Below are 27711 nucleotides of genomic sequence, written 5' to 3' on the forward strand. Positions count from 1 at the left end.
TCTATTTTCTTACTCTGCGCTAATAAGAAGTTCATATTTGGTTAAAGTTAACCTTCTTTATGTGCATAATTGAATAAGAGAGTAAAGAAGACGCGGATCAGTATCATTCTTCCAATACTTCAGTTTGAATTTTCCACATAGCCTAACTAGGATAAATTATCCTATCTAGGATAAATATTTTATCCTATTTAGGATAAAAAGCCTAATTAGGATAATTTTTCCTAGTTTGCAAATAGTCCTTGACTGTTAATTGGAGGTTTAGCCACAGATCTGTAAAGCCCGAAGGGCTATATTTGCGGCTTTTATCGAAAAGTGAAGCCTAGGTTTGGAAGGATTTCCTACCAAAGTCACGTGACTAAAATATGCAATTTCACCGGTTTGAGAGATGTGAAATAGCGTTTGCCGCCTACTTTTTTTGATCTTGCGCTCCGAAAACAATTAAAATGCTAGATCCTATCCATCGGTACAAAATTTAAAAAGTCAAATTTTTGCTTCACTTTTTTTTGCTAGAGAAAGCTTAAAGTTGCCTATCTAGCCCTTCGGGCTTTACAGATATCTGTGGGTTTAACTGTATATTTGACTTTTGTAAATTATTTCGAATTTTATTATGCACAGTTTACAGGGAAGTATTTTTTATTTTTAAGATTTGAGAACCAGAAAATTTGAACTCTATTTTTATATTCTACAAATATTTCTACCATTTTTGATACATGACTTTTTATGATTTTTTAATCTTTCGGGAACGTTTGTTTTAGCACGTTCTTTACTTTTTTTCTTTATAACAAGTTATGTACATATTTAGATTTTTCCTATTAACGATTTTTCAACTCAATAAACTAGCTAATAGCCAAGGCTATGATGCGCCCGTTGCAATGTTTTTCTGGGAAACTGACGTCGGTTAGTGATAACCAAGGAAACAAAAAGCAGGTGGCCCAAATAATTACAGTTTCTGTAAACCATTTCAATGACATGTTAAATGAGTCAGAAAGTTGCAATAAAATTTGTTTTTTTAAGTTTTATTTATAAGAACTGCAAGGAAGGGTGCATGTCACTAGTCCGACACTTTCTAGTCCAACAGTAAAATAGTCCGAATCTATAAGATATATTTACAATTTAGAAGTCTTTTTTCCGACGTCACTTTTGTCCTAAAACGAAAGATTTTAGAGTGTCGATGTTGAATAAGGGTTTTTCACTGAGATAATATTAATATGTTCTTTTTGGCGGCATTTTGACATAATTAGAAACAGAGGAACAATCAAATTTGCGTAAAGATAATTTATAACAAAAAGAATGCACCGCCTTTAAGAGTCCCTTTTTGCTTGTTCAGAATTATGCTATAAGGATTGTAAAACACAAACTTTAATTTCGCCCCCCCCCCCCCCCGCCAAAAGAAGGGTCGTAAAAACAGCTAAATCCAATTCCTTGACTCTTGAAAGCCTAAGGGGCCCAACCTCAAAGTCGGAACTTTGGATTTTTATAAGCACGTGGTTGCTTATAAAAGATGTGCCTCCTCTTCGGCGATTCATATTTCGTTTTATATGTTATTTTGGACTCGTTGTCGGACAAAATTGTTGTCGGAATACTGACACATTCGTCAAATCCAACGTCGGACATTTTACTGTCGGACTAGAAAGTGTCGGACTACTGACGACCTCCCGCAAGGAAAATGTGTAAAAACAAAACAATATATAGTTTTCTTAAAAATCACGAAGTTTTCTTTGCCACTCCTTTATGGTCCTGGTACAGGAAAAAATAAATTTAGCAGCTTCCAAGTGTAGAACACCTAAAATCAATATACAACAACAGAACAACAAAAATCAATATTTTTTTAAAACATAATTCACTCAAAGTCATCTAGAAGAAATTTAGTTCAGTAAAACGTAAATAAAATATAAAATCGATTATCGATTGCAATCAATGAGTAATCTATAAAATATTGATTGCATTGATACATAGTTTATTGAAACAATTGTGAGTATATATTAATTATCCATCGATTGCGTTAATGTATCAATTAGTTATTAAGTCAGTAAAAATCAATAGGTAATCGATGTAATGTACTTAAATTGATAGTGATCGACTGCAATAAATATTTAATCATAATTGATTATTTATCAATCATAATCAATAATCACACCATCTGGATTTTTGTCCATAATTTGTTGAAAAATACTTTGGTCTTACTTAAATCAAATTCCAGTAACACTTTATCATAATAAATGATCTAAAAGTTCATCAAACCACCCATTGTCTTCAATAGCAAATCGCAGTGGTGAAAAACTCAAACCCATGCATCAATCGCAATCGCAATTAATGACCACAAGAACTGGATTTTGTCCATAATTTGTTGAAAAATACTTTGGTTTTACTTAATCAAATTCCAGTAACACTTTATCATAATAAATGATCCAAAAGTTCATCAAATCATCCATCGCCTTCAATATCAAATCGCAGTTTGGTGAAAAACTCCAAGGCGACAATCAAAATTATGTTCCGTTCGCGTCAGCCGACTGACCAACTTGGCAGACAAAAATTCCTAGTCAGACGAGTCAGAAAATTGTCGGAATTTTTCATCAAGCGAACGAATAAATATTAAAAACTATACTTTGAAACCATTTTCCAAAAAACCCGACTATATTTACTACCGACCGACCGACTCAATTTTAAGAAGATTTTTGACGCGAACGGAACATATTTTCGATTGCTGCCCAACCCATGCCATGCATCAATCAATCGCAATCACAATAATTAATAATCGCAACGTCTGGATTTTTGTCCATAATTTGTTGAAAAATACTTTGGTCTTACTTAATCAAATCCCAGTAACACTTTATGATAATTAAATGATCTAAAAGTTCATCAAATCATCCATCGCATCATCGTCTTAAATATCAAATCGCAGCAGTGGTGAAAAAACTCCAATACATCAATTGCAAATCGATAATCGCACCGTCTGGATTTTTGTCCATAATTTGTTGAAAGATACTTTCATCTTACTTAATGAAATTCCAGTATACGATCTAAAAGTTCATCGAATATTGTTCATCACATTATCGTCTTCAATCGAATTGCAGTGAAAGCCGCCATAATTTGGTGAAAATTACTTCTCTCTTCTTCCTTCATTACATTTATATAGGAAATGTATACGTTAGGATACTTCATCCAATAATCCATCCATAACTTTCTCCAAGCCCAACAGGAAAATAGGTTTTTTTTGCAATCAACCATCGCATCATCATGGAATCATAACAACAAACCAAAACAAAGCAAAAAATAAGTCTCACTTTTGGTAAAAAATAGTTCATAAAAATCAACGAAAACTAGAGCAAATAAAGCCTTTACACGATGCAAAAAGGCATGTCCCTGATGAAAGAATTAATTTGCCAAGTTAGAGCTAATTCAAAAAAATGAAACTTGCATGCCAGCATGCAAACTCATGCAAATGATCAAAAACACTATCGCTTCGGTAGCCATCTTGAATAACCTTTTAATGAATCCGATCGGAAGAAAAATAGGAAATCGGGGAAATACTACAAAAAGTAGTTTAATAAACAAGGCTCTTGTCTCTGCTAACATTAACATGCGTCAAAAAAACACAAAATAAAAAATGAATGATCGAGAACAAACATGAATAATCGAGCCGGAAAACTGAATCGTGAGATTTTCCCTAGGTACTCCTCATTAAGGCGCCCTTGACGGGCGCAAATATGAAAATTAAACTGAATAATTGCCTTCCTTCTTTCATAAGTTTCTTGTGAGGCCAAATAAATATATTTTCTGACCCGGCCGCAGACTATGGGTTCATCTATATGGTTGGTTTATCATAAAGAAAAACAAGTTGACCGTTCAAGCTATCAAACGTTGTCTGGTTAGATATTCCCGCTTGTAAATCAAGTTATTGTTCGTTAGTAGTTGATACATTAGTACTCAGGGCTTACTTCATACTGTTTGTACATAAAAGTTATCTTTAAATATCTATTTCAATGATCTTTAGTTATCAAAAAATAGCAACAAAAAACTTTTTTCGGCCGGGCGCATGGGAACTTTTTTTCTTCACCCGCATTCCGGAAACACTACATTTTTTTATTTTCGCCTAATGGAACATTTTTCTCAAGTAGCTTGAGTTTAATCTCCCAAGAGCTAGAGAGGTGGAAGCTCTTTGATTGAGAACAAGGCCACTTTTTTCAAGCCCAAAAAGCGTATTCTATTTGGTTTTCAAGCAAACGCAAAAATGAATTTATGGCAAGATTTCGAAAAAATGCCGCGGCAAAACAAAAAAAAAACACGCTAAATTCAACCTGTCTTCCAACAAATCAGGTGCAAAGCTTCCCAGGTTTCACTTTTACTCGCTTTCGAGCATTTGAAACTTCCTCACATGTAGTGAGACCGCTAAGGAGCAACTCCACCAATTACTACCGCATACTTTTCGAGTATAATTTGGCTTCTATTTTCGAAATGCCAAAACACAGTATAATTATTTTTTCGTCTCAACCTAACCTATAAGACATAAACTAGTCATAGCTTTCACTAAATGCCCCCACATAAAGATCATGTCATGCACTTATAAAGCTTTAATGCTTTAAAGATTAAAACATTAAAAAATAATCAGGAATAAGTGATTGATTTAATTATTGATTGGTTGATTGATTGATTGATTGATTGCGAGGCATTTGCTTGAAAAAAATTATATTCCATTAACAAAATACTTGAAGAATTCGCAGCTTGATAATTTAAAAAAATTTAAGGAAAAGTAAGCTGGAAAAGTAAGCTAGTAAAGCTTCTCAATAATATATTTCAAAAATTATGGTATCATTAGCTTACAGGTTTTCACATCTCCTGTTTGTTTTTTTTCTCCTAGTTTCTTTCTTACAACAATATATATCGTGATTATTATTGTCTAAATAGACCTTTTCTGATAATGCCGCAGACATCTTAGATTGTAGGCAAATATATAGTGGTGAATAAATCAACAAGATAACCAATCAGAAATAGCTTATTTTTTTTCATTGGCTGCTATATTTCAACAATTCTTTATTGCTACTTTGCCTAATAAACAATAGTCAAGAGGATACTGCGTATGAAATTTATCAAAAAGTTCTGCGCCATCTTAAATGGGTGAAATAGAAACCAATCCTAGTTAAGGCCCGGCCTCCACTTGCGTACGCTGTGATTGCACTTCTCAAACAAAATCTTCTATTTTATTGGTCAAATGAAAAATAAAGGAATACCATTGTGGTCCATTCAGACGTACAGTCGAGAAAAGTTGAAATGCACCTAAATTTTTTTCAAGTGCATAGTACTTTTTCACGATGCAATCTTTTCTCGAAGCAGCGCAGACAATGAAGAGACGTGCCTTCAGGAATCCAGACTTTTTGAGTTTATAGCTATATATACTTTCGCTTTATGGTGTTTCTGTATGACTGTCTGTGTACCTAGTCTAACCAGCGTTAAATGCCTTCGGGAAGGTCCATCCTAACTTGGAAAGCCAGAATTGGAGCTATTTCACGAAACCACTGGAGCGTACTTTAATCGTAAAAATTTTAGCGAGACTAATTTTAGCGTTTTAGCGAGTTTTCTCTGTTTTCGCTAAAATAAATCTCGCTAAAACACGCCGAATCGCTAGATCGCTAAAATTTATCCACGCAAAATTTCTGGTTATATTGCCTCGATACATTTTTATCAATAGAGAAAGGGTTTCGGTGCAAAAAAATGCTAGAAAACGAATTCAATCAATAATGTAATACGAGTATTTGCTAAAATTTATCCACGCGAAATTTTTTGAAATCGTGATTCGCTAAAATAAATCCAAAAAAAATCAAGATTTTCCTGGCTCGTTAATATACGCTAAAATTAGTCTCGCTAAAATTTCTACGATTAAAGTAAGTTATTTAGGCTATCCATGGATTTATCATAGAACTCTGGATACACAACGAGCTGGTTTTTCATCGATTTCTCATGTTTTAGCCTTGTCCGCAGTAATGACATTATTGTTCACCCTCCACCATTCACTAATCATTGTTTCGTAAATTTTTTTATTGCATTTTTCATCAAAACACAGCTATACGATTCCCAAATGAGACTTAAAGATCTCTCAAGAGAGTCAAATGCATCAAATTAATTGCTAATAATATGTCGTTATGACGTTTCAAGCTATGAGAAAGATGCGACAAACATGCTATGTATAAGAAATTGAATGTTCACACCAGAAAATTTCAAACTTCCACCTCGCCAGAACCACCGTGCCACTGCGTGCCTCCAAAATATTTTCATATCACTATGAAGCCAAGATACTCCCGTCTAACATATGTCAATCCTAGCTCTTCCCAAGAAAAAACTGGAAAGTTATTGCCAACCTTATTTTCAGCGTCATTCTAGGCTTTTTACTCTATTTTTCTTGTTTGATGATGTTTTTGTCACATTTGATTTCATAAATGTATTCGTTAAGCTTTCTTGCTTTCATTTTCAAAGTTTCATCCAGTAAATATACAAAAACAAGAAGTTACAGGACTTTTTAGTAATGGGATTATTAATCATTTTTCAAAATCAGAGACCTTCGAGCCGCCATGACAGTTGTCCTTTGCGGACAAAGCTAGATCCTCGATTGTTTTCTAAAACAATGGAAAGACAATGGTTCGCTCTTCACCGTTTTATTTGATGTTTATCCAGAGTTCTATGATAAATCCATGGGCTATCACAACTGCATGAAAAAGTTGAATGTGCCCATGTAAAGTTAAACGAATGTAAACAAACTTTTTGCAGGTTTTTGAAATAGATTTACCACACTGTAAAAACAGTGAAAAAACTCTAAGTGAGGTAAATCTATTTTGAAGACCAAAAGAAAAAGTTTGTTTACATTGATTGACATTCAACATTCATTCAACCACTTTTGGATTCAACTTTACATATGCATACATTCAACTTTTTTGTACTTTGCTGGTATTTATTAATAAAATAAAAGACAAAGATAAATTAGAGTTTGAACAAAAATATCAAATGTACGTACATTAAAAAACTTGAGCAAATTTCTTTAAAGATTCCAGAAAAAGAATTGAAATCATTGCTGAAGTGAACTTCTGACTAAATTACAGTAGTTAGTATTCAGTTTCAAAGACAAGCAACAAAATTTGACATACAAAACACTTTTTCCAGTCAATGAATCAGCTCATCATCATCATAACCAGTCTGCCATTTTGTTTGTTTTGATTTGCACAAGTAGAAGTAATATTGTACTGTTATGATTTGCATTTATAACACTCGCTTCAGCTTTTCAAAGCTAAATCAAAACTAAAATTGTAATATGTAATAATGGTTACAGCATATAATGTAATATGAAAATATGTATACTACCGTCCCGGAAAAAAACCGAACATTTACGGAAGAGACTAACTACGGGGATGCTTGGGCGACAAAACAAAAACAAACGCAACAAAATTTCGAGATTCCAGTCCAATATCTATGTGTGAAACTATGAGTGCCTCCTCGTCGCTACGCTCCTGCGGGGGCAATAATCCAAAAAGCATAGTTTGGAATCATGTATTTTTATTTTGTTCAATCGTCGTTAATAAGTATGAGATATCAACATATCAGGTGCATATAAGGTAAGATAGGCAAAACCCCTTTGAAGTGCCAGTAGTGGTGAGGTGTACCCGTGTAGCAAATGAATACATATAAACACACAGGTGAGTTAAGGAAAGTCCAAACCCCATTTCCCGATTTTCCCACCGCTTCCCATTGTTACTTAACTGTCGTATATATACAATATAGCTCAAAAGAAGCGTATTAACGTTATGGTTATGGAAAGTGCTGGGTCAAAAATTTAAATTAAGCCGATTTCAAGATATCAACAGGGCGATCTGTAATCGGATTTATCGGTTCAGATTAAAAAAATGCCTATTTTTGGTTGTATAGAAAAAGTTGCGATATTCAACGACAAGATCTTTCTCGATCGGGAATTAATTCGATTCTGATTTTGTGGGATCTAAAGGCGGGGGGATGAAGCGGGGTTTTGAGGGATCTAAAATCAAACATTTCAAAAATTTCCCGAATTTCAATAGTTTTTATCAAAAGAAAATTTTATTTTCAAATAGAACACACTATGGGCTTTGTTGACGCAAAAAAATGGGGCCGTTTTAAAAACAGTACTGCACTTCTTATTACAAAAATAAACTTTTGGTTTCCCCGCGCAAACATTACTCTAAAGATCGCGCCATGCAACAAAAGTTTCATATTTCTAAAATTTTTGATTACGTCATTTTATTGTCGATAATAAGTGAAATTCTTTTTCATGAAATATTTGGACTATTGCTTTAACTTGCCTGAGTATCAGCGAAGTTTTTAATTTGTCTGATACTGACTGCATGAGTAGCGAGTTTATGTATTTGCACTTTTGAGGACGGTAAAGTGACTGAAGCGATGTCCTCAGTTGGTCATGATCTAGCCAAATTAGAACCTTACCGTCTCCGTCGCTGAAAAACATACACACATACATAAACTCGGTAGTACAGTTTAGGAGATGACGGTACCATCCAGTCTACACAATAGACAGATCCAGGCTTTTAGGCCTTACTCTTGGTCTATTCTATAGGCACTGCTATAGGCGGCCACTAGTGACCCCCACCGGGAATTGCTTATTAATAGGTTTAAACATAATAGACAACATTCACAAAAGATGTTTATCAATGGAGATTTTAATTAAAAAAATGTTTAAAACACAGCTGATTGGCTTAGGTTTCAAAACTTTCTATTGTTTCATTAAAACCTCAGTGCGCATGCGATTTATCTGGAGAATTTCAATATTCAAAACAAGAGCAGTGCTCATAGCCCGAAGAGTAGGAGTTTTACGCTCGAAACGAAGGAAGATATGACGTAGCCTAGGTACCATCGCTTTACATAAGATTCCACTTCCCGTAGACTAGTAAACTAGTCGTTGAAAACAGACCCATATACAAAAAATCAAGCTCCAAATAAAAAGAATCGAAGGGATGAAGTTGCGTCTTTTTCTGAATTTCAACGACTAGAAGCTACTTCCCTCAAAAAACGTTGTTTAATTTTACAACTTTTTTTAGGTTTTTGAGAATCCATCCAACTTTTTTGACTAAATGATATTTCATAGTAACATTGAACATGAAAACATATAAATAAATGAGCATTTCTAAAAACACAATAAACAGAAAGAAAAATAAATGCAATCCCGCACGGGTCAGACATACAGAAATCTGTATGTCTCTCCTTACGATTTTAGGTGAAGGAAAAAGGCGTTGGAAGTAGCTTCTAGTCGGTTATTTTCCTTTTCTCTCACGCGCGCTGAATATTTAATTAGTGTTTACATTATTTGATTGACAGTTTTATTATAAGGTTATAAGTAATAACCGACTAGTTTACTAGTCTACACTTCCCGCAATAAGATTCACATTTATCTCCATAAAATGCCGGTTGTTATCCCGCGGAAAAAATAGCGAAATAATCCCCGAGAATCCCGTCCCCCGCCGTCCGTGCCCAGCTAAAATTATCGTGACATCGCAGTCAGCGCCATCTCGTTAGGAGAAGCGGAACGAGGGACACAGTTTTAGAAATGGCGAAACTGAAGATGGTGAACAGAGGGAAGAGCAGGAAAAGGGAACAAATAAAATGTAGACCAAATGATAGAAAATGCTGAAATTTGGTTTCACTGTGCCCTTTTATAATTATTCTTTACTTTTCTTCCTCCTCAGAACTTACTAAAATCAATTAATTGTATTATTAGGAATGTGATAAAAATAATCTTTATGTTTGCAAAACGAGAGAAAGAAGAAAATAATGGATGTCAAAGTTGAACATTTTTCAAGCAAAGATGACTTAACAGAAGAAGAAAAAAAGGTATATATTTTTCATTAAGAATATTTGAATGATTTTAAGATAAAGTACTGTCAACTGCACTAACTTGGGACAGGACCCTGCTGACGCACCGGCGGACTGTCCGGTGTATTTGTCCGGTGGCAAAAAGTATCCTTTCGCTACACCGGAGGCAATAAGTCCAGTGTCAGTCCGGTGTTGCATACAGGGAATTTTGGACGCCGGACATATTTATGAAACAAAAAATTTAGAAACACCGGGCGCACCGGAATGGTCATGTCCGGTGTTTTGATTGTCCGGTGGGAAAAAATATCCTTCTCCGACACCGGACATCCAACTTCCTTAAGTCCGGTGTAGAAAATGTCCGGTGGTAAAAAAGATTCTCATTTTACACCGGACTTTTGCGTGTCCGGTGTTCGCTAAGTCCGGTGCGTCGGCAGGGTCCTCTTGGGACTATCTGACACAACATACATGGCATGGGACGGCAATTCGGCCACCATTTCACCGAACCTCCAAAGTCATTTGATTTGACTTAATGAACGGTGGATTAAAAAATACACGAAAACAAATTTGTTGTTAAAGAGATTTAACAGTCAGTGTAGACCTAACTCTTCATACAAAAATTACGGGAAACGCATATTTCAGTGTAGACCTAACTCTTCACACAAAAATTACGGGGAACGCATGTTTGGACTTTGTACCCTATGCTGCACTCAAGCACTTAAGCCAAAGTCCCGCAAAGGCAGGACAAAAATCAGTTTTTTGAAGTTTGCAAAAAAACGCCACATAGAAGATCTTTCAAATTCAGTATGTGAATAGAGCAGTAAAAAATACAACTTTTCTATTTTTCCTTTTTTTTGCAAAAGTTCTAGGAATGAAAATAAAGGGATAATGATAATTGAATACTATCCATTGATGACCCACGGTACTATCGTAAAGCTAGAATCGCTTCGCGTACTCTTCGCTTGAGAAAATGATTGACAGATTGAAGTTTTCACCCGCGCAGGAGTTCGCGGAGCGTTCCCGGCTCAATCCTCGGACCACGCTAAAAAAGCTGTGATAGATCATTTCGATGGAAGTTGTTGGAATGTTTACAAGGCTCTTGACAGAAAATCGTTTGTTTTATTGTCAATGATGACAGTGCGGTTATTAATTTTGTTAGATCTGACAAATTGATGTTTGTAAGTGCACTTTATAGTTTTGATTCCCAGTGAAGAATCATATTCTGGTTTTCATGTTATTAGATGCTGGTTTAGAGCTTTAGGTCTACACTGTATTTGACTTTGTATAGTCATCTGGTGAAGGCTTCTTCATAAAGCCGAAAGACATGTATCTATTTTTCGGATCCGGCATGCGGGAATAGTGTCAGGACTTGCAGGCCACCTGGTAGGGTTGGATATGGGTGTGGTTTGGGTGTGGTTACGTATCAGATTGGCTAGGAATTGGGTTATTATCATCAGTTAGGGTTAGAGTTGGAGCTCGAAACAAGCACTCTTTTGTGATTTTCTCTTAATGCAGTCTGGTCTGCAGTTTGTACAACATAAATAGCCGTCAAAAACACTTTCTTAGCATGAATCCGTGGTGCAGTGGATAAGGCAATGGGTTTCCATACATCAGAACTTTGCATTTAGTGGGTTCGAACCCCACCGGTGGCGATCTGTCGGAAAGTCATTCAGTAAGCTAGAAAACATAGAAAATAACTCACAAAGAACCAGAAAGTCAGAAAAACTACGAACAAGAGACTGGAAAGTACGAAATAAGTCCAGATCTGTCTTTCGTCTTTATGAAGAAGCCACGACCTAGTCATCTGGGGTAATAACGGGACACTTAAAATAACAGGGTAAAAACGGGACACCCAAAATAAAGAACAAAGAGTTAAAAGGATGAACTCAAATTTATGCCCCTTAAAAGATCAGTCTGGGAAATCCTCTCAATTGCACGCTTATGTTCCGAGGGCGTAAGCAGGCAATTGCATAAGGTTATAATTTAGCAATAAGCAAAAAGCTCGTCCCAAAAAATCTGAAAAATGGCAAAAAATGAAGTTTTCAGAATGTCAAAAATTTTTATATAGACATAAAGAATATCATTTCATGAACAATATGTGAAAAAATCAGAGCAGGAACATGCTCCATTGAAAAGTTATGACCAGATTTCCGATTTCCAGGCTAAAATCTCTGGATAGACTCACAAAAATTAAGATTTTTACAAAATGGGCATATAAAGGCTACAAAGTAGTTTACCTTACCAAATATTTTTAAATATTGATAATTTTGAAGTTACTGAAGAGATTATGTCATTTCAGATGTCCAATGCAGTTTTTTAGGGGTCTAAAATTCCGTTGCGCCGTGACGGAAAATCATAATTTCTAAAGAAAATTGAACAAAGCAGAATTTTTTCAGTTTTTAAATGTTTAAAATATTAGACTTAATAGGACTGTTGAGAATCGCTAAAAGAATTCACTCTAAAACACCAAGGTAATTTTTTAGTGTACTTTAAAGTTTGCGTTGTGCCGTGACGGAAAATCCAGGTTGGCGTTTTAAAACTATCTTTTCTCCAAAACTTGTTCATCAATCAACTTGATGATGTTTATATGACATGTTCAAACAAGTCATCTGGTAATATGTAGCTGCTAAAATTTAATTTTAGACTTAGTCATACCTTAGAAATAGCCAAGGGAAAAATACTAACAGATTTTTTTTCGAAAATGTTTCATTCTCATTTTTTTCCAAAAATGTCCATATTTTTTAAACAGTGCTAATTTTTCAGTATATGATTTTTGATCTTCAAAAATACATGCCTTGGGAAATATTTAATAATTGTTTTGATGGCAATATGTTGATGATGAGAATAATATATTATTCATATTTGTGATTTTCATTGTTTCATCAAATTTTGAGCCAAAATGGGCCATTTATTGACCTTTCAAGAACCAATATCTTTCCAGCACATTCACAAAACCCCATGATGTTATATATCATTGAAAGCGAAATTTTTAATAGATTCTGAATATCTAATTTTTTAAATCCACAATTTTGTTGGGTGAGAGCTATAGTGCTTTAAGTAGTTTTTTCAACAGCTGGCACAAGCTTTTTGCTTATTGCTATTTACGACCGCTCCCGCCCTGGTTGAAATTGCTTAGGGATTTCAAGGGGTTCAGAATTCTTTAATTCGGGCAAAGGCATGGTTTAACGGGCAATCCATTTTTACGGAATCTTCTTCTACGATAAATTTTGAGTAAAAATGCCCTAGGCTTTTGAAATTCAACAGAGCTTTCGGAAGGAATTGCGTGTCAAAAATATAGGAAATTTTAAAGCGTGCAATTGCACGCTTACTGCTAAAGCCGTCACCCGGCCGTCACCCATCAATCTTGCTTAACGCTTACCGCCCGTTTCAGAACAATTTCGATAAGCGTGTAATTACACGCTTAAAAATTCTGCCATTTTGATAACCGTGCAATTGCGCGATTACGGCCTCGGAACATAAGCGTGCAATTGAGAGGATTTCCCAGACTGAAGATCATTTATAAGGCTTTAAAAAAATCCATACTTTGATCAGCTTCATTCCTCTACATCAGAATACACCACGATGTTTCTTGGTGGTTGAAAACGTCGATTTTTCATTTCTAGAACGCTTTTTTCTCGACTTAGAATAAACGGCGTACTAAATGCAGGCACTTCATGTTTGGGTCATCGAGACTAGTAAACAACCCTATTTTGACCTGCCCAAAGTTGCAAGTTTGTACAGGGCGCCGTTTTTGAAAAAAAGGTGTCCCGTATTTACCCCGTGAAAATTTTCTATGTTGGGGTAATAAAGGGACGCGTCCCATATTTACCCCAGTCTATATTTGGCGCGCTGGGGTAATCACGGGACGCCGTTTCACGCATGTCTAAGTTTAGTTCATATCCCGTTTCTTACCCCACTAGGCAGAAAACAACGAGGGGTAAATACGGGACGCGTCCCGTGTTTTAAACCATTAAGAGGGTTGATAGATGACCATTAGAGGGAGTTGCTGGCCAAAAATCATGATTGTAGCTTTTGAAGTTCCTGAGATATGGGAAGGTTCGTCAATTTCGTCCCGTTTTTACCCCAGATGACTATACCCTATGCTGCACTCAAGCACTTGAGCCAAAATCCTGCAAAGGCGGGACAAAAATCAGTTTTTTGAAGTTTGCAAAAAACGCCACATAGAAGATCTTTCAAATTCAGTATGTGAATAGAGCAGTTAAAAATACAACTTTTCTATTTTTCCTTTTTTTTGCAAAAGTTCTAGGAATGAAAATAAAGGGATAATGATAATTGAATACTATCCATTGATGATCCGTGGCGCTATTGTAAAGCTAGAGTCGCTTTGGGTACTCTTCGCTTGAGAAAATGATTGGCAGATTGAAGTTTTTCACCCGCGCAGGAGTTCGCAGAGCGTTCTCGGCTCAATCCTCGGACCGCACTAAAAATGGTAGACTGAGCTGTGATAGATCATTTCGATGGAAGTTGTTGGAATGTTTACAAGGACTCTCGGAAAATTCCCCCCTGTTGAATTCCCCCCCGGTGAATTCCCACCCAGTGAATTCCCCCCAGGAAAATTCCCCCTGATGAATTCCCCCCCATTTATTTTTTATGTATAATTTTGTTCGAGTTTTTCTTGAAGAGAATAATCCTCATTTTCTATGTAATGTTCTTATAAATAAAGGTGCAGTCTAGTCATAGTTTTAGATTGCGTGCGATTGTGTAATACGACCGTGTAAAGAGTATTAATGAATGGTTTTAAATGGTGGGGTTGGATCATTGTTCTAAATTCCATTTTTTAATAGAAACAACAATAAAAGAGCAAAAGGTACCCTGAAAGGAACCCGCTTTTAATTATATTTTTGTTATATCATTATATCAACTTCATGTTCGTCGAAAGTCGTGCTTTTATCTTTTATCTCATATCTTTAAATGGGCATCGAAACAAATTTCAAGAAAACCTTTCACAGCTGTTTCGCAATATTCCTTTGATCTCAGCAGAAAGCCTTATCACAGTGGAAAGGCTGAAAACAATGCTTATTAATCAAGTTTTTATATCTGAGAAAAAAAATCTAATTTTTTTTTTATTCTTAATTTTATGGTATATTTTCATGACCAAATCTAAAACACAAACCATTGTAATAGAGTAAACAAAAAAAACAAAAACTACAATTTGAGCATAATAGTAATGGGCGATTTGCGTTAAATCCGTGTCGTGTCCCGTCCGAAATCATGAAAAATAAAGTTAATTTTTTTAACATCACTCTGCTTTTTTATGAAAGTCTATAGCCTATATTTCATGAAAATGTACCTTGACACCACCTTTTAAGGCCTAGATATATGCAAAAATGATTTAGGACGGGACAGTACAGATTTAGCACAAATAATATAATGTTTTTTAATCGGAAAATCCCAAGAATTACTAAGCTATCAAAACGCAATGTTGTGGGCTATAGCTCTCAAATATTGGACTGTTTGACGATTAGGATAGTCCTCAACTATGGTCATAATACGCTGATTACAATCACGATATCTCTGTCTCTAGGCTGGTGGGGCGTGACCGACAAGTTGTTGGACAATCTCAACACGGACCAAGTTTTCCTCATCCTTTAGAAGGTCGATAAATTTCCAAAGGGTCGGGTGGCATGATAAAACTTGTAGAGAGAATCTTTGATGCCACCCTTCAAGATTGTTGTTGGTTCGTGGCAATTCTTCGTTTGTTCTGTTGAACATGTTCCATACCATATGTTGATGGGGAACAGGGGGCGACCACAACGATTTCGGCGAACACGACCAATGTAGGTGTCTTCAAAGTAGTCTAGTGAATTATCCAGATCATTTTCAAAACTTTCGTGAATGGCATCCGTCAATTCCCCAAAACCGTCAATAACTTCTCCTTCAAGGGCACAGATCATCCAACAATGGAGAGCAAACTCTTTGTCATTTGCATATCTTTGTTGGAAACCCAACTCCCTTAGCGTGCGTGTGAAGATTGACTTGCTCAACAAATTCATCATCCTCATCTATTTGAAGAAAGCATTGCACCGACTTTCCTTTCGCCGTAAAATACATTCAAATGTTCAATCCACTTGCCAACTCCTTTTTAAACATATAAATGTATCCGTCTTTAATAATTTTAGGTTTTCCTTTTTCCGTTTCAGTAAACTCCATGATTTCACTTTGGTCGTAAATTGCATTTAAGTAGAGTAGCATATAGATTTATAACGATTCTTTGTTTGCGTTTTTTTCTTTTTCAAAAAGGTAAAAACCTGTTTTTCTGGATTTTGTTGTAATGTATGTAGACACTCAATTAAGTTTCAAATCAATTTTGTAAGGGCCGCAAAAGATAATTGTTAACAAGACCTTTTTTCGCAATTCTGTATATGGCACATATTGATTTAATTGTATACAATATAAATGTTACCAGTAGTTTGAATACCATGACGCAAACGAGAATTTCTGCCTCTTTCGGGGCTTAAGTATTTATAAAAAATGAATATCAATTTCCATTCATGTACGAAATCGATATGTCAACATCTTTTTTATTACATTCTCTATTGATTCTTTAGGAAATTTAGAAGATGTTATTTTTATAAAAATATCTGAGTGGGAATTCACCAGGGGGAATTTGCCGGGGGGAATTTGCCGGGGGGAATTTGCCAGGGGGAATTCACCAGGGGGGAATTTTCCGGACACCGTTTACAAGGCTCTTGACAGAATATTGTTTGTCTTATTGCCAATGATGACAGTGCCGTTATCAATTTTGTTAGATCTGACAAATTGATGTTTGTAAGTGCACTTTATAGTTTTGATTCCCATTGAAGAATATTCTGGTTTTCATGTTATTAGATGCTGTTTTAGAGCTTGAGAGCTACACTGACAGTAAGTCAAAATACAGACCAGATATCATCAACCAGTCCCATGTTTTGTCCAATCGTTCCAAGTTAGAGCAGTTGACGGTATACCGACCGTGAGATTGGGTAACTTGCATCAGTGGAGGCTAACATGCATGTAGCCCTCAAATGAATGACCTGGCTGGTCATTAAAATACAAAATTAAATCAAAACAAAAATGGTAGAGTAGATAGAGCTGCGAGCGGAGCTGCGTAGTTATATTTTAATGACCAGCCAGGTCATTCATTTGAGGGCTAGGCATGTTAGCCTCCACTGATGCAAGTTACCCGATCTCACGGTACTGTAGTAGAAGCAGGGCTCTTCTTGTTTTACAGCAAGCTTCAACAGAAACACAGTCACAGAAGAGAGGGGGAGGAAAACGAAAAGGAGTGTGACGGTGAAAGATTGTTATAGTCCAAAAAAGACTATTCGTAAAAAAATTGTCTGTTACCAGTTTTTTATTTTTCTGACACCCCCATTTTTTCTTTGAAAAAAAATAAGAAAAGAACAAGGGGGGTTCCATATCCAGGAGGCTTCCATATCCAGGAGGCAGTAAGGAATTTTTGCCTGATTAAAAGTTTTTCAAATTTTTAGCTACTTAAATTTGGAAAAGCTTCTAAATAGGAAAGTAAAACTTTGTCCATCAGTTCAGCCAGGTTAGCTCTAATACTAAAGCTCTAAAACAGCATCTTATAAAATGAAAACCAGAATATGATTATCAATGGGAATCAAAACTATAAAGGGCACTTATTTGTCAGATAATCCAACAAAATTAATAACCGCACTGTCATCATTGACAATACCTACCTCTTTGTACCTCTTTTTAGCTTCTGCTTGAACAGCTCATCCAACTCGTTGAGTCTGATGCTCCGACATTTCCTTGATGCTGTTGGAGTCAGCTTGCCTAAGGTTGAAATAGTGGGCAAGCAAATATGCGTTTCCCAAAATTTTTGTATGAAGAGCTAAGTCTAATGGGAAACGTCGATAGTTGGCAGATTTGGTGGAGAGGGGGGGAGTGTGAAATCACTTTGACTTTATCTCAACAGCCAAGGCCATTTCATTGTTGTTTTAAGTCTGATTTTCTAAGCATGTTTGTTTACATTAACCCATTTTCGTTCTATTTTGTCTAGTATTCTTTTTGCAGCAAAATTTTGTGTTTGTGTCAGGTTGAAATTTGAGAAATTTATATATAAGGGTATTATGGGATATTTTCAGAATTTTCTGGGGTGAAAGCAAAAAAGAGGGGGGAAACTAAACACTGAAAAGTCATAGGGGGGGGGGGAATAAGAGGGGGGAGATTTAAAAAAATCAAGAATTTGGTGGGGGGAACAAACCCTAGAGGACACTATGCTGACTCTACTCTGCCTAATTATAATGTATATACCTTGATTCTAATTTCCGCACACCTTTTATTTTTGCACAGAATAATTAATGGAATTAAGGTAGATAGGAAATAAATATTAATTTGATTCTGAGTTTCACATTTTTCTAAGATTCTTTTTATTTAGTAGTATAACATACTTTTATTTTTAGGCTTTGGAGGATTTTGTTCATCGTATGGGATCAGAAAATGCATTTGGTGATGGAATCGCAGTTGGTGAAGATGAAGCTATTAAGTTTTTGATGGCTAGAAAGTTTGATGTGGGAAGGGCTATCAGTCTTTTTCACACCAATCGGGTAAATATTTAATATATTTAAATACTTTTTAAAGTCAACGTTTTCTTAAACTCTAAATCCTTTTTATGAAAAGGAATTTTTCAGTGCATTAAGATTGATTCTAAGCTCTAAAAATAGAAGAAATGCATATTTCACATTTCATCACTATTAAAAGGTGTGTCACTTTTTCAATATCATAATATGAAATTCTAAGTGTGACATATAAAAGTCAATCTAGGTTTTTTTTTATCTGGCTACCTTCGTTAACCTATTCACAGTTCAAGAAACAATTTAACAATACCCCTTTGATCAGTTAAAGAACATTATCCCTTCAGTCAGATATATAATTTCCCCATCAATCAGTTTAAGAATACCCCCCATTTGATAAGTTTTAGAATAATATTTCCTTATTAGTAAGTTTAATTTATCCAGAATGTCAAGGCAAGCATCAATTAGAAAAAATAGTTCTTTATGATACAACCAATTCACTTAAAAAAAGTCTAAAATATGTAACGTAATGTTCTTCATAGCAATGTTCTTCACATTTTAACTACTTTCACGACCCAGCTTCATGATTCCAGCTAATTTAAAGAGAGACGGTGTCGTCTTGATAGATTGGAGCATATTTCATGCAGGGCAGAAATTTTTCTTTATTCTATCCTGCAAATCAACCTGGTACTATAATGTATTTTTATGGCTTATGTGGAAGAACTTATTCCCAGAATTTTAAGTTTTTCTTTTTTTTTTTTTAAATTATCATGTTTTATTGTTTAGACTTTGCGTGGAAAGTTTGATTTGGAACACTTATTACCAAACAGAGACCCACTAGCAAAAGAACTCACATCTGGAAAGTTCACAGTATCAGTAAGATGTTTTTTCCCTTTTCATATGATGTTATAGAGTGGGTAATCCTGAGAAGAAATACTATTACCATTAACACTTTATTACGGAAGTATGGCAACTTAAAGTCCTCAATGAAAAAGAGTTTTTTTAAGAAAACAGTCTCAGGTCGAAAAAGTGACGTTACCGATCTGGTGACATTTTAACAAATCACGTCACGAGCAATGCTTACCTCTCTTTCAAAATATTTCATTGGTAATTGATGTCTAGAGGGGCTCATAAGAAGTCTGTACTGTCCAAAAAAATAACACCTCTCTGGGACAGGCTTTTTGATCATGTGTGTGCCAATTTCTATTGTCAAAGTTGTATTTTCATTTTCTTCCACTGTCCTCCGTACCACTTTCTGTTTAGTTTACTGCTCATTGAATGACAAATAACTCTGTTTTTCTTGCAGTGTAAGCAAGGTCCAGAAGGTGATACACTATGTATATTTTATGCAAGGAAGCACTTGCCAAAACAAGTGGAACACGCAACTGTTTTGCAATCTATTGTTTTTCAATTGGACAGTATAATGAAAAAGTAAGATTTCATTTCAAACTGTCTTTCTGATTTTTAATATTATCAATCTTGATAAAGTCTGACTAAGCTGTTTTTAGTTTTTAATATTAGGCATGCAGCACTTTCTCTCCGAAATGCAATGTGCTGAATAGACACTTCAGTATCTAATTTTTTTCATTAAGGATATTACAGAAATTGTTTGGATAAATAGCACTAGAAATAGCTGAACTTTTTATTTTAGACCCGATGCACAAAGACATGGGTTATCATTTGTCTATGATATGACGGCGTCTGGATATGTGAATTTTGATTTTGACCTTGCTATGAAGGTTCTTCACCTCTTAAAGGTTTGTCTTATAATTATCATTTACTTATCACCCCAGGTAGAAGGTAAAGTCAGTTTAACGCGATTACTTCAATTTAGTTGACTCTCTAATAGGGACTGTGAAAGTCAGGGGTTAATCGATCGGAATCGACCTGCAGCAAAAATGTTGATCTCAGGAAATAGCCTGACTTGTTTGTGGGCATGTAACTTCTTTTGATAAGACTGGTTGATGGGATTGGCCTTTTCTGACATCATGGATTTATCATAGAACTCTGGATACACAACGAGCTGGTTTTTCATTGATTTCTCATGTTCTAGCCTTGTCCGCAGTAATGACATTATTATTGTTCACCCTCCTCCATTCACTAATAATTTCTCGTAAATTTTTTTATTGCATTTTTCATCAAAACACAGCTATACAATTCCCAAATGAGACTTAAAGATCTCTCAAGAGAGTCAAATGCATCAAATTCATTGCTAATGATATGTCGTTATGACGTTTCATGCTGCGAGAAAGATGCGACAAACATGCTATGTATAAGAAATTGAATGTTGACACCAGAAAATTTCAAACTTCCACCTCGCCAAAACCACCGTGCCACCGCGTGCCTCCAAAAGATTTTCATATCACTATGAAGCCAAGATACTCTAGTCTAACATATGTCAATCCTAGCTCTTCCCGGGAAAAAATTGGAAAGATATTGCCAACTTTATTTTCAGCGTCATTCTAGGCTTTTTACTCAATTTTTCTTGTTTGATGAAGTTTTTTTCACATTTAATTTCATAAATGTATTCGTTAAGCTTTCTTACTTTCATTTTCAAAGTTGCATCCGGTAAATATACAAAAACAAGAAGTTACAGGACTTTTTAGAAATGGGATTATTAATCATTTTTCAAAATCAGGGACCTTCGAGCTGCCATGACAGTTGTCCTTTGCGGACAAAGCTAGAACATTGATTGTTTTCTGAAACAATGGAAATACAATGGTCGCTCTCCACCGTTTTATTTGATGTTTATCCAGAGTTCTATGATAAACCCATGCTGACATTAAACACCTCGTCTGTAAAATACGATATTGCTGTCTGTAAAATGCATAAGTTTAAACAAAGAAGAATGAAAGTTAGAAATTGTCTCAGTAACTTTCGTGCCAAATTTCAATGTTATAGCATGAATAGAAGTAAAAATATATAAATGTGTTTTTGACACAACTATGATTTTTGAAATCTGGAAAATTACGAATGGATATTTTCCAATTAGATGATGCCTCCAGAGAACCCACATTAGTTAGTTCGGCCACGTGGAAAAAAAATTCTAGATTCCTTTTTCTCTTATTTTCTCTTAATTCTTAATATTTGTTTCAGCTTAGACAGCTTAAAAACTATTTAGCACTGGCTGGATGAGGCACACTAAATCGTTTTTTCTTCTCTACCAAGGGTGGTTATCCAGCCAGATTGAAACACGTTTACATTGTGTCAGCACCGTTCTGGTTCCGAGCATCCATGACTGTTCTTTCGAGCTTTTTGAAAGATAAAATCAAAGACAGGGTAAGTTCTAGGTGAAACACGAGTTTTGAAAAAACATATTTAACACATAGTACAGAGTTGCTCCGTCTCTACTTTTTCGTCTTCAAATTCAAAAAAATTCTGCAAAATTAGAAGAATTTGAGCCTTATTTTTTGTTTTAAAGTTCATATCCTTCTTTCCTTTGACCACTGTTAACAGGTTATAATTTGAAAACATTTTCCACCATGTGGAACATTAAATTGCTGATAATGACTTGATAACCTTTTTTTTACCAAGGTTGAAGTGGTGAAGAGCATTCCTGATTTATACCAACATTTACCACCGGAATATTTACCCAAGAGATTGGGTGGTACCGTTGATCACAGTCATCGAGAATGGCTTCAACACTGCATGAAACATTATCACGAGAGGTAAGAAGATATTCTTGTACTAGACACACGACATACAATCGCAGCTAGTATTTGAATGAACTCACTGTATTTGATTGTTTTTTTTAGATACACAAAACATCACTTTAATTCACATTCATTTCAGCCTTTCATCTTTGGACATCCAATCCTCGGATACTTCAGCACACGCTTCTATAGCTTCTACTCTACCATCAAATAACTCACTGGAGACTTTAGAATCCAAGGACAGTCGATCCATCTTTGAAAATGCTGAAAATCATGAACCTTCAGACGACTCCATTTCAATCAAATCGTCAGATCCAGAAATAAAACCATCAGTCCACTCTATACCAAGTATTGTCAGAGAACCGCCCACCCAAACAATAACCGAGGTTGCACCACCTCAACTTCCACCTCGACCGCCTCCACATCGCTCGCCTCAGCCTTCGCCCAAAGTTGATCAAATACATAACCGCGCATTGCCAGCAGAGCCTGTTCCAGCCATCGACAATATTTCAGATACAGAGAGTTTATCAGAACAAACTTCACAAGGACGTCAAGCTTTCAGCATAGAGGATTTCATGGTAAACATGAATCGTGCTGGTAAAAAAGGCGTACATAAAGAATATGAAGAATTGAGAAGTTTGCCACCCTCTGGTAATTTTGAATCTACACTGTAAGGAATTTCATTCGTATGTAACATATTTCTCCCCCATTGAATGCACCTAAATCTTGAGTTTTGGAATAACCGTCCCTTCTAATAAGCGCCGCGCCTCCAAAGACGACACAAATCCATTAATTCTCCCTCGTACGCTACAAACACCGATAGAGATAAATTTCACAGTGACATCGCCTCTCTAAGAATATAATATGAACCCATGAATTAACCAAATTTGTGAAATAAGTAATAACTTTAGAAACTTGGAGACTCCAATTTTAAATAAATGCTTCCCGTCAATAGGCGGTGCTCCCAAAATCACGTAATTCATTTCATACACCTTGGTAAAAGCTCTTCAGTCTCAGACGCATTTCCGTCTCACTTGTGTTAGTAAAAAAAAAAGATAAGTTTTCGTCAAAAGAATTAGTTGCGTAAAGATCCTTCAATTTCGTTAGAAAAACTTTATTTGCTTTGGCCGCTGCATGCAAACCTCTAGCATAAGAAGTACATTGTAATGAACAACAACAATCATTAATGTCCATTAGATACCCCGTCAATACGAAAAAGAATCGATACAACAACATTCTAACGTTTGAAGAAACAAGAGTTCGGCTGGAAAGAAGAAATGACGATCCGGTAAGGTTTTGACCTCATAAAAAATCTTATCCCCATGTTAAAAGGATAATCACTAAAAACAAAGCTGGTAGAATTATTTCCTTCAACAAGTCAACATTACGAATAATGATATTCCTTCAAAAATACAAAGAGTGATACTTTTTCAAAAATCCATTTAATGCTTTCACCTAAAGGTTCTAATTTTTTTGCTTTACAGTTTTCCGATTACATCAACGCAAACTTCGTGAATGGGTATGATGCTGACAAGAAGTTCATCTGCACACAAGGTCAGGACTTAGAATCACTTTCCAGCTCAAATTAAATGCTAAACTGACTATAGGTTGATAAATTTTTATAAATTAATGTAAAACGCAACGTTGTCCGCAGGGCTCATAAAATTTAACCCATGATAAGTATGATTTATATACTACATACAAGTTTTCGAAGAAGCTGGCAACTTCGTAGCGAGCACCTCACTAAAAACCGGGATTTTTCACCTCGTTTCTTAGTGAGTTCCACTTTGACGATTTTCGAAAAATAGAAGCCTTTCAAGTGCTTTGACGCAAATTCGATTATTTTGATACTGCAGGAGCTTCGAAAGTTAAAAGTGACGTCAAAAAATCGAATGTTTAGAGCCCGAAAACCTGGGCTCAAAACATTCGAAAAAGTCGCAAAGTGGAATAGACGTTAATTGCGTAAAAAACGCGGGTGACGTCTAGTATAGGCTAACAACTTCGTAGAAGTTTGCGACTCCCATGTTTACTGCCTTGAACTCCCTAGACGTGTATGATTTTTTTTTCACCTTTGCGAAAGGTGGTTTTACCAATCTACTGGATTTTACGATGTCGTTATTAATAAAGTTTCTTTGAATTTTTTCCGCCTAGCTTCGTTTCTAATACGGGAAATGGCTCTTAATTTCATCGGAAAATGTTTTCTTAGGTTGTTATTCATTTCTTTTGACATCTTGATGGAAGTTTTTTCGACGTCTTTGACGACCATAATCGATCTGTTTCATTTTTATTTTTGCCGTTATAATGTTTTCCAGGGTTTTATTTTTTTGTTCCTTTAACTACTGCTTGATATCCGCTATAACTCGTGGTACCTTTACATTTTTTTGGCCTGTAAAGTAAGTCTGCGACTGCAGTCGGAGGCGACCCGAAGGCTCCTCTTTCGATAGCTATCTACCCGAAGGTAGGGGAGGGCGCCACTATTTCTCCCTGGATTGCTCCACCCACCCTTGATCCTTCTCTTAATTGCTGAGCATCAAGCAGAGAGGCATCAAGTACCATTTTGGAAATCTTTGGTATGACCCGCTGGGGGTTGAACCCACAACCTTACGAACCGTAGCCGGATGCTCTACCACTGCACTACGGTCGCTCTTTTGGCCTGTACTACATTTTTATGCTTTTTCTTTTTGTTAAAAATAGGCCGGTAAGCCTTTACATCCATAATGAAGCAATCTTGATTCTCAAGCTATCATCGACCGTCACTTTTGCACTGTATCTCAGTACAATTATCTCTTCTGTTTGCTCGAACAATGTCAGTCCGGTTTTTTCCCGTTCTTTGATACCATCTGGTTTCATTCGACGATTTTTGGATTAAAACGTTTACTTACTCTCCTTCAATTCTCCGTACTTTTTGTCGCTTCAGGACCAACACCGTTCACTTTTAACGATTTCTGGCGTATGATATGGGAGCAGAAAGTAGGAGTCATTGTAATGGTCACCAGGTATGTAACTAGTAAGTCTGTAGTAACCACAAAGAATCCTCCCTCTTTCCAGACAAATGTTATAATGGGTAGAAAAAAAGCCCTCGCAGAAATTTGTAAGTAACCTAGATTCCTCATTATTCTATTTTAAAGATAGCCCTGGCTTTTTTTGGTTAGATTGTTTTTATAGTTTATTGATTTTCATTGTCTAGGTGTGTTGAGCGCAATCGTATCAAGTGTGGAACTTATTGGCCACAGATGCCCAAAGAATCGACTGTCTTTGGAGAAATCTTCGTTGAGAATATCGATCAGAATGTGGGCGAGGATTTCACCATCAACCAATTCGTACTTAAACATAATAACGTAAGTGCGTTCACTCCTTCTTATCTGGTACAAAAATGTATAGATCCCTTTGATCATCTCACTCTCCTATTACTAAGAAAACTTTTCCCAAGAAAACAGTAACATAGGGCAAAGATAGGTTAACACCGCTTTAAGTTTAAAAATTCAAAATTTAGTTCATTTTACGCCACTTTGAGATAAACGATTTCACTCTTAAACTTTTGCACACTATAGGGTGAAGCATTAAGAAAGTTGTACCACATTCAGTTTACCACGTGGCCTGATTTTGGAGTTCTTTCGTCAGCTGCACCCATTCTTGAAGCTATTGAATTCATTGAGGAGCGCCAGCCAGAGTTGACGGAACAATTACAAGAAGAAGCCAAAATGAATAGAGCAGGTGGCGGCTTGGAAGGATCTGGAGAATACGATACACCAGAAAAACCTGCAGTTATTGTTCCACCAGTTGTTATTCATTGTTCAGCCGGTGTTGGAAGGACGGGCACCTTCTGTTGTCTCAGTAATAGCGTGGAGCGGCTACGCAAGACAGGACTCATAGATATTTATTCCACTGTCAAAAGCATTCGTGAACAACGAGCTTTTAGCGTGCAAACTCCCGAACAATACCAGTTTTGTTATACGGGTATTTTAGAATATGTTTTAAAGAGACGTTATTTGAAAGGTGAAGATACGGGTAGTGTTGAAGCAGGCTTGACGGATTTCCTACACCGTGATTCAAGCGATGAAAGTGAGTAGAGACAATTTTCTGTTTTATTTCTTAGTAGTTCTTCTGAATTATTGACATGATTCATGTTTGCCATTGGTTAATTGACAGGTAAAGATGATATAGACTTTCTCTGATATCGTCACAACAACAAACACAAAAAGGCTGACTTTTTATTTACAAAGTTCCCTTTCAAATTGTTTTTCTTTTAGTCGAGGCCAAACTTAGTTGTTGTTTCATGGGCTATACTACACGCTACTCGGAAATTAGGGTCTTTTAAAAGAAAAATGAGACTGATGGTTTGAATTTAAAGGGACATAACAGTACTTACGAAATTTGTAAACAAACTTTATGCAACGGGATACAAAATCAAGAAAAATGTCGCATGTCAAAATAAAAAATCAAACCAAATATGGCTAATTTTGATTGTTCAATTGTTTTACAAGTTTGTTTTGGACACGTGGTTTTTATTGTTCTCTTTAATGACACGTGGTTCGCGCAATGTTTACATTTTACTACTTTAATGTCCCTTTAACTCGAACGATATTTGCTTATTAAAGAACAGGAAACTTCGGTTTGAGCCCTCAAAATAAAAACTATTTTTTAAATTCACTGATCTCAAAGTCCAAATCGATTAACGGGAAGAAGCATCTATTAATATAGTTAGCAATTTTGTGCTCACTGGAGATAATCCGAATGGTGAATCACATATTATCAAACCGCACCCTTTTGGCAAAATCTGGGAACTGAAGATTACTAATCGCCGTATTTTTATGGACCAGCAAAATATTTTCTGGATCTTAGGGTCGATTGTACCCTCGAAATAACGAATCGAATTGTTCTCGTATTATTGAGCTTTAGCTGCATTTTCTAGCCTTTATTCGAATTCCAAAACTATTCGAATTCCAAAACTATTCGAATTTTCCCATTTTGCAATAAATTGATATAATTTTAGGAATTTTATTTAAGAATATTAATTATGCTATTGCAGTGTATATTGTCACTTCTGGTTATATTTTTGTAACAAATATTTTGTAGGCTTTCATTCAAACTTTATATAGGACAGTTCTGATGTTTTGGTTTCGTTAGTTCATTATTTTGATGTAGCTGGTTTGAGGTTTTATTGCAACTCTTTTGGACAAATTTAAAGTATCACCGTCCCTTGTATTGTTTTACACGATTCTCTTCGATAGACCTTTGGGAGAACGCGACAGTCTTAACTAATTACTACAGCATAAATTACTTTACTCCAAGCAGCAAATATGAGATAAATTTTTTGTTTCTAGGCAAAAGCTGTCTTGAAGAAGACAAATCAATTAGATGACGTTATTATTAAAAAACACTATGTTGTAGTAGTTGGATTAAATAGACCGTCGCGATCTCCTAAACAACTATCCGTGCAATGGTTCTTCTCTCACACTTTTGAAAATTCATCTTTTTAAAGTAGCACAATGTTTTTTTGCAATTTAGTTCCCAGACTGTACAAGGACGATGCAGTACTATTTTCACATCCGAATGTTCAAACATTTTATTCACTGTTATCACCTTATTTTTTTTCTATTTTTGTATTATAAAAACCAAACACCTTTCACGTCATCATTTTTTATTGTTATGAAGATTAACCATTGATTTATTTTCCTTCCAACTAC

The 27711-nt window shown here is 35.6% G+C and overlaps 2 protein-coding genes across 2 annotated transcripts in view; one reads left to right on the forward strand and one right to left on the reverse strand.

The window, feature by feature from the left end:
- LOC136800685 (transient receptor potential cation channel subfamily M member-like 2) overlaps window positions 1-27711 on the reverse strand; it is a 248439-nt gene that overhangs the window by 202357 nt on the left and 18371 nt on the right. The gene's annotated exons all lie outside the window — the stretch shown is intronic.
- Window positions 9709-26208, forward strand: LOC136800674 (tyrosine-protein phosphatase non-receptor type 9-like). The gene is made up of 13 exons (XM_067057326.1): window positions 9709-9855; window positions 18261-18404; window positions 19158-19247; window positions 19678-19802; window positions 20023-20128; window positions 21540-21650; window positions 21906-22039; window positions 22164-22694; window positions 23222-23312; window positions 23509-23578; window positions 24942-25020; window positions 25212-25362; window positions 25576-26208. Exons 1-13 carry the CDS (start codon window positions 9796-9798, stop codon window positions 26092-26094), a joined length of 2211 nt encoding a protein of 736 aa, XP_066913427.1. The 5' UTR covers window positions 9709-9795; the 3' UTR covers window positions 26095-26208.

Source organism: Clytia hemisphaerica, unplaced genomic scaffold (assembly GCF_902728285.1).
Source record: "Clytia hemisphaerica strain Z4C2 unplaced genomic scaffold, Clytia hemisphaerica genome assembly, whole genome shotgun sequence".
NCBI classification, from domain to species: domain Eukaryota; kingdom Metazoa; phylum Cnidaria; class Hydrozoa; order Leptothecata; family Clytiidae; genus Clytia; species Clytia hemisphaerica.